Raw genomic sequence first — 8,611 nt, 5'->3', positions numbered from 1 at the left:
TCTTTCAGCATGGCCTTTCAGGAATTCTTTAAAATGAGTAAATATGTAAAAATAGATTTGGATGTAGAAACAAGTATACATGAAAAGGTTATATAAAATAATCAATTATAGAAAACTCGATAACATTAGTTTTAATTGATTTCTTTCACCTTTATTTGTCTTTTTGGAATGCCACTCTACTGCAAATCAGCTGTTTTAGGAAATTCTCACCTAAACAGGAAAGTCAACTTTACAGAGCGTCTTACACAAGCTTAAGCTAGATTTTAATTTTGATCATCAACTCTTCTCCTGCTTGAGAGGTTGTTCAGACCTCGTTAGAGGTGAATAGGTAAGATACAGCACAATAGAGTAAGTGCCCCAATACAGGTCAGAGATATAACTTCAGACTGATTGGTTCAGAGAAAGGCAAAAAATAATAATTCAATAAAATAAGTAGAAAATGGAAAAAAAAAATGATTGAGTAACTTGGAGAAAGTTAGACAGAGGGACAGATTTAAATGATAAGAATATTCTGATGAACCAAAATTATTCACATTAGGGCTCTTGTAAACAATTGCGTTAGTTATCAAGTATTCTATCAATTATTCTGACGATTAATCGAGTAATTGAATAAAAAAAAAAACTTATAAAATATTGGTAAATACAGCAGTATAACTATCATATCAAAATCGGCCCAATTTTTCATATTTGAGCATCTCTAGCAATTACTTTTCTGTAGTTTAGAAAATCAACCTGTAACGACAATAGCTCACCTTTTATGTTAACCTGGACAAAAATTATACAAAAATCTGAAGTTATATTAAATTTAATAATAAAGAGCCAGGCTTACAAAGACATTTGTAAACAAAATGTCTTTTGTTTACATAAGGGTGCATAAAATGGTGAAAGAAAAATCTGACAGCCATTTGTCTAACTACATCTCGCTGTCCGGGAGCTGCCAGAACATGGAAGAGTTATGAAGGCCAAAGCCTTCATAACTTTGGCCTTCATAAAGGCTCCCTCTGAGCATTCTGCGTAGAGGGAGCGCATTCTGCGGAATTTCCTCCTGCTGCCCATCATTCGGAGAGTTTTGCCGACTTCTGATTGATTTTATTTTGAGAAATGTTCCCTGACTCCAAAACTTTGGGTGAAGAGGTGCTTGTAATTCTAGTTTGTACTGTGACAGCAGAGGGCAGATTCATCCTCCAGATCAACATCAGATATTTGATTGCGCACAAGCAGGTGATCAAGTCAGGTCCATGAATGTTTGATATTCAGGGTGGGCCGTAAGTTTCCATACATAGAAAAAAATAAACATTTTAGATTGGACAAATGTTTTTATTTTTGTGGGACTCTGCTGCACGTCTTGAACCACTTCATGGTTGATCTGCAACATTTCCAGTTTTCTGAAACTTGCAAATAAGTTTTGCCACAGTGCCGTGTGTGTTCTTGTTCCATGTTTTCTGTTAATGTTTCGTGCAACCATGCGACTGCTTCCCGATCCAGCCACCCAATTTTTTGCTCTTTTGTCAAACGCATCTTCTTAGGTATCTGAAATATAAAAGAAATATACATTTTACCCCATTGTTATTAGTTTGAAACTCACGAAGCCTCTGTTGCAGTGACACATTCCTCTGCCATTTGCTAGCAGCAGTTGCAATTTCACACGGTTACAAATAGCAAGTAAGCTGTGGTGGTTGAGACTGTAGCATTACTTTCTCTCTGAGTGATTTAATAAAAGACAACTGGATGTGTTTTGTTGCGTCATGAAGGTGTTCCACCTCATCCAAAGGCCCTGTTCAGATCTGAACTGGGTTGGAAGGATCAGGGGAGGATCTGTAATAAATCAGTGAGAGATAAAGCATAGTGGGTTGAGACCCACAGGGTGACAATAACAGCCTGTTGGAGTGTTACTGTCAGCTCGCCGTCTGCTCAACTTTAACTGTCTTGAATTAATGTATCTAAAATTAAGGCCTTAAAATTTCTTTAAAAAATTTTAATTACGTTTTTTTTCCCTTTTCAAAACATAACTTTATTATGAACAAATATTACAAAGAAATGCCTTCAACATAAGTAATATCAGATTAGAATAAATTAAACCAAATAATACACAGGAATGATGGTATGCAAATAATACAAAATAAAAGTCATTGAGATTGTCTTATTCAAAGGTCTTAGACTTTACAAAACAAATAACATAAAAGGAAAGTTGGCCTTGACTACTTTAATCTCAGGTCTTATATTTCCCTTCATATGACCATAATCTTGTATATTCTTTGTAGATTTTTTTTGCAAGACTTTTCCATCAGGCAAAAGTTTGAGTCACCTGCAGACATCTTCGTTGCGATGTGGGACTTGCGGTTAAAGTTATCACTAACTAGCTGCTAATTCACCCTTACTAGCTAGCTAGCTATGTTTTTTTTTTCTTTTCTTTCCCCCATCTATAGTGGGTTAATTGCAAATTTATTGCCGGTTGGCTGGATGGTGTTCATCTTCACCACTGGCTCAATTCTGTTACCAACCCATATGATATTAGTCTTCTGAGCCAGAAGGCTAATAACATTTTACTGACTCTACTGACTCAGTAGAGATAAAAAATTGTATAGAAGTGTAAAGCACAAAGCTGCCAAGCTTTCCTCTCCTGACATGACCAAAGTTCCCAAAAGCACACAGTGCTGCTACTGCTAGCATAGGCTTAAATCCCGGAAAATCTTGGAAAAGTCTAAATTGCCCCCCCTTCCCCCCAAAGAAATCATGAAAGAAACCCTAGTATTTAAACCAGTGGTCCCCAAACTACGGCCCGCGGGCCGAATCCGGCCCTCCTCCACATTTGGTCCGGCCCCCTGAACAATACCAGAGAGCATTCAGATTTTTTTCATATACCGTATTTTCCGGACTATAAGCCGCTTATATGTGGATTTTTCTTCAACCACCAGGGGGCTCTTTAGCAGAAAGTGAATCATTGGAAGTCAAAATTGGAAATAAAAGAAGAAAGTGCCCATTAAAACGGAATTAGGTTTTAATAGGGAATTTAAATTTGAGAATGTTGTTGATCAGTTAAATCACATTGAGGGGGAAAAGAAGTTGTTTTTTTTAAATAATACTGGGGTCATTATGAGAATTTGAGGTATAGATATTAGGATCCAGTAGATGGCAGTAGTGCAACAATAATGGATGCAAGCTGCGGTTGAAATCTAAAGAAGAAGAACAAGCAGCAGCAGAAGAAGAAGAAGCAGAAGAAAGCGCCTATTTTAATTTAACACATGCTAGTAGCAGACACGAAGGATCAGCACTTTTACTGTTACAGTTACCGTTTGGAAACTACTGTAATCAGTTCAGTTAAATCTAAACTTGGCAACTTTTTCTTTTTCAACCCTAATAAATGTGTTATTCAATTGACCTGTTATGACTCAAATTTTGGGTGTTTGCCCCCCTCTGCTGCTGCTGCATGTTGTGAAAAACCTGGAGCAGCAGAGATATCTGCGGTGTATTTGTGTATGTTTACTGGTTTTCTTTTAAAAAAAAAAAAAAAAAAAAACTGGGGTTTTGCCTTATAGTCCGGTGCGGCTCATAGTTCGGAAAATACGGACTATAATCCTTCCTGGATTTTTTTCTGTGAAGAACCCAGAGAGGGTTATTTGGTTATTATTTATTTCATTAATAGTGTTACTTATTTCCTGACTTTTGTTCTGTGAATAACCCTGAGAGGGTTATTTGATTGTGCTTTCTGGAAAACAATACATTTTTACATTTAGGCACTCCTGCAATCGTCACACTTTTTCTGTTACAAACTGACTCCGGCCACCCACCAAAGAAGGGAAAAGTTATGTGGCCCTCACAGGAAAAAGTTTGGGGACCCCTGACTTAAACAATATCAATATAATAAAGGCAATACAAACAAAGAACGAAGTAAATCTGTCATTCATCTAAGAAAAAATCCACCCATCCATCCATTTCTAACACCCTTGACTCTTGTGGGGTCTGGAAAGTTGCTGGTGCCTATCTCCAGCTAACCTTCCGGGCGAGAGGCGGGGTACACCCTGGACAGGTCGCCAGTCTGTTGCAGTCTATAAGAAAAAATAAAAATTAATTTTTAGGTCCCCCTCACTACTGTTAGAACAGTGGTTCAGGAGGAGCAACAGCAGCGCTGCTAAATGGCACAGGCTGCTTTAGAGCCGCTGAAGTGAGGAGCTAGGTGTTAGCTGCAGCTCTGCACCACTAACCAAAAACCTTCCAGTAAGTAAATACTTTAAGCAAAAGACATGTAACATGTTTTATTTACTTTCACTGCTCAATGGGAAGAAACACATTGACAATAAAAATCAGTCCACAGTTCGTTATTTCATTACTTTGACTGAATCATGATAAACTGCCACCTTATGCCTTGGAAATCAAAACTAGCAAAACTGCTACATTGCTTTCATAGACTTGGCTCCTTTTTCTGTCGAAGGTAGCCAACATTTCAATTATATTTAGCTCTCTAACTCTTACTTTAATAAGAAGAGTTTGAAATGGGAGGGAGCGGCTGAGCGTTACCACTAGCTGACAGCTCTGTATGGGAGCCGAGAGCAGGGGATTGATTGCAGCTGATAGTAAAAAAAATAATAATAATTATGCCTTTATTTCTTACCGTCTTCAACTTAGAGCCTTTAAAACCACAAAATAACATCTGAATATTTTTCTAGAAAACTCTGGTGCTGACCTTTAAGTTTAAGTTATGATACTTCCCAGATATTCAACTTCTACATATTTATAGGTTCTCAGCCATCCAGGACATGATCCCTCCCTCCCCACCCCAAATAAAATAAAAAAAAAGTTTAAAGCAACTTAAGTTATAATTTAAATAACACATGACTTGTATTGAGAACCACTGCAATAAATCAATATTTGTGAGGAATTTTATTAAGTGGAGTTACTTATTAAAACTTGTTTTTAGTCAGAGCCTTAAATTTTTGTAAAGGTGTAGCGGAGATTAGATGAACCAAACTCATATTTATGCAACATTTGAATCTTAGTTTGACTTCTATGGGTCTCAGCAGGTTGTTTACCGAGAAAAACACTTTTGTTATTCATTGCTACTTACTAGTCATTTTTGGTCCTGCAGCTTGAATACACACACAAAAAAAATTAAACCACATTTTACGTTACATTTTACTGTAACTTTGCCGACCCCCCCAAAATTGCTCTTAAAAAATGTCCCTGTTTATGGTCCCTCCCAATAATGAGATGGGATTTACACCCTTGACTGCTAGGACTGATCTAAGAGCAGCATTTGATGTGACACAAACTCTGAAGTCGAATGTTTTGTGGATTAAACATGATGGTCAAACAGGAGTCTGGCCTAGTGAAGAATTTTATGTCAGCAAAGCCATTGCTATGGAGGGAAATACAGCTGAAAGGAAAATGAGCAGAGCATGAAATCAAATACTCTATACTTAGTTGAACTAAGTATAGAGACACAGAAGACCCCATGGTGACATATGAGAAAAATACTAAGAGGAAATCTAATTGTCTTTTAAGTAAAATTTGAATGCAACAAGATCTACAGTTAATTTCACAAGTCACCATCATACAAGTTACCTACAAAAGAAGTAATAGTTATAATTAAAATTTTGCTACAAAATATTGGGATAAAACTGTATGTTCATATCATCCAGGCTTACTTACAAATATATATCAAATAAAATATAGTATATTCTATTGTACATTCCTGTTACAATGCAGATCTTAAATTCTTAAAAGTCTTAAAAATTCTTAAGTTTGAGTTTCAGCAGGTTTCACTTGGTGATAGCATGAGATAAGTGTGGTGCTCTGACACACAGGGTGTTTCCCATCCTCTGCTGCTGGTTTTCATGTTTATCTCCCAGCATGGAATGTAAGCCAGCCCCATCCCTGACGTCTCCACTCATTTCTGCCAGCTTCCTCCCTGAACAGGGCGCCTCGGGTCAGGCAGCCGTGCCCCTGGAGGGGCTCGGGACTCGAGCAGAGCCGGGCCGGCCTCTACCTCTCTCTGCCCGTGTACCTGCGCCACAGGGCCGACCGGACCCGCTCAGGTACCGGGGCCGGACCCCCGAGGGGCTCACCGGAGCCCGTTGACCCCATCCTGTCATCTGAGTGTTAACTCCATACATCCACCCGCTGATAATTCAGCTTTCCCTCCCCCCCATGGTTGAACTAATGTTTTCTACATAAAGAATGGCCTTGCATGGAAAACGCTAGAATGAAGTGAATGTCCTACTTAATTGAGCTGTAACCATGACGAGCTGTGAACTGTGTAGCTCTTGAACGATCATCACCTACTCACTCAGCTGTTAGTTCAGTAGTTTTGTTGCTTGTCGTCGAACTAACCTCACCAGTCGCTTCTGCATCTTCACATCCTGAACGGTTTCCTTCACTTCTTCACACTTTAATAAGTTTTTGTTTTTCTTTGTTTCTTTTCCTCCACAGCTGAGTTGTCTCAGGCCAGCGGCAGCGTGATCACCGTCATTGCTCCTGCTAAACGCTCCCCACCAACCCCACCCATAAGGACGACCGCCATCAAGCACTACTCTGTAGACCCCATCCTCCCCACTCAGGTTCCAGAGCCACCCTCTGTTAACACCGCGGCACCTCCTGCCTCTCCTAAAGGTGGAAGCAGTGAGGACAGGACGCACGTTACTGTCCCCCAGAGGACGGCGGAGACCCCGCTCCCACTGCCCGCCCACATACCCCCATCTCCTCCCAGGGTGAAGGTGCTCCCTCCACCTCCCACCTCGCCTGCTGGGGCCGTTCCAGTTACCCAGACAGACCTCCCCAGCCCCACCTCGGAGCCGCCCGGCCAGCCTCTGGCCGTCCCGCTGCACATCCTCATCAAGAGAGCTCTGAACAGCCCTGGTGCACCCCAGCCCAACCCTGAGAGATTCCAGAAGGCCCACTCAATGCTCTTTTTTCCCCCAGAGGACCCTGAAGAGGTGCCGCAGAACTTGCGTCACTCCCTCCCCATCTCCATCGAACCTCTCAGGCTGTAAGTAACCGTCAATCTCACTGGTACCCAGATGAAGATCTGGGTTTGAAACGGTTCTGGGTTTTTTATTTGAATGGCTTTTTAAATGGTAAAGAAATTTATTGCAGAAACTGGACGTTTTTCTGTGAATCAAATTAAAATGGTCATTTTCCATTTCATTATTATTATTTTTTTATTTCACTCTCTCAATAATAAATATGAATAATTCAGGGTTTCCCCCAGAAAACCAGCTAAGCCCGGTGGTAGGGGCATTAGTGGGTTGCTGAATGTCATCCAGCAACCCACTGTGTTTATGAGTTAAAAATGTTTAAAGTTCACAGGAAATTTGAAAATATCATTAGGTAATTATGTGTTATTGGAGGACATTTTTAGCAATGTCTAAACACCAGGAAAAGCCAAACATAAAAAAATACACATAACATAGAAATAATGTTTTTGAACTTCAGTTGTTTCATTCTAATTAAAGTGTCCAAACATTGTTTGGTCTTGTATTAATGACTTGTCACTTTATTTGTTAAAGTTGGTTGTTAGCATGTAAATCAGTAAAGACAGGCAGTGGTTATGGAGTTCTGGTGAATAGAAAGGCTTATATGGTTAAAAGAAAAATCTGCAGAATGTGACAGTTTTTTTTTTATACGATTGATTAGTTGTCAGAATAATCGATTACTAAATGACCATAAGTTTCAATTCTAGTATGTGAAATCCGTCAGAGTAGAAAGGGAATGGAAACGATCTTCATCATGTGATGCGGTTGTCTTTCTAGGCCAGAAGATGATGACTTTGACATGGAGGAAGAGCTGCAGAAGGTGAAAGCTCAGCGGACCCCCCAGCAGCCAGAGCTGGAACCCCGCAGCAGGAGGGGCCTGATTGGAGACCCCAGGGTCACAGTTATACCTGAACAGGGCGGCCACGAGGACGAGGATGACTCCGACTCCGATGGGCCCATCCACTACAGAGACGACGAGGAGGAGGACGATGACGAAGAAGGCCCTGCAAGTAAGCTGCACTGTTGCATTTAATGGGGCAGTATCATGTTAAATCATCTTCATTGAGCTTTCCATCATGTTATAATGTTATTTCCTCATCAAAAACATACCTGGAGTGTTGCATTGATTCTTTCAAGAATATATATAAAAAAAAAAAAATCCTTTAATCTCCATGGCAACCATTCAGCTGTGAAAAACGCCTGGGTGAACCTAGCCCCGCCTTTGAGACGCAGCTCCTCCTCAGACCTGTAGTTTCCAAGCTTCTGAGTTTCCTCCTCACAGAGCAGCCCTCTCTGACGATGGCCCCACTCAGCTCCTTCAGACTAGCCAGCAGCAATTAGCAAACACTTGGTAGAACTTTCCCAGCAAGTGTTAGTTTTCTGTTGCAGAAATACATGAACCCATGTTGTGACTGAATGTTTTTAAGGCTATTCTTACTGAGTTTCAGATGGAATTATCTGTCTGGAAATGTTTTGACTGAGGAATCTTTTAATTGATGTACTTATGAAGATTCTAGTTTTTCTGTTATCTCTGTGTGCTTCCTCCAGTCTTGGTCAGGATTATCTTCCAAAAGAGATTTTAAATCTCAATGAAGTGAAATAAAGGTTAAGTAAAAAAAAAAAAAAAAAAAAGGGCAGCAGGC

The 8,611-nt window shown here is 40.0% G+C and overlaps 1 protein-coding gene across 1 annotated transcript in view; it reads left to right on the top strand.

Annotated features, from left to right (window-relative positions):
• phactr4a (phosphatase and actin regulator 4a) overlaps nucleotides 1-8,611 on the top strand; it is a 37,568-nt gene that overhangs the window by 22,350 nt on the left and 6,607 nt on the right. Inside the window, exons 7-9 of the mRNA XM_016674487.1 lie at nucleotides 5,898-6,032; nucleotides 6,427-6,982; nucleotides 7,746-7,978. Of these exons, the coding sequence (XP_016529973.1) occupies nucleotides 5,898-6,032; nucleotides 6,427-6,982; nucleotides 7,746-7,978 (924 nt within the window). The remainder of the gene's footprint in view (nucleotides 1-5,897; nucleotides 6,033-6,426; nucleotides 6,983-7,745; nucleotides 7,979-8,611) is intronic.

The sequence above is a fragment of the Poecilia formosa genome, unplaced genomic scaffold, assembly GCF_000485575.1.
Source record: "Poecilia formosa unplaced genomic scaffold, Poecilia_formosa-5.1.2 Scaffold96, whole genome shotgun sequence".
In the NCBI taxonomy this organism is placed as follows: domain Eukaryota; kingdom Metazoa; phylum Chordata; class Actinopteri; order Cyprinodontiformes; family Poeciliidae; genus Poecilia; species Poecilia formosa.
Note: the sequence above shows the minus strand (reverse complement) of the source record. Positions and strands in the feature narration are given on the sequence as shown.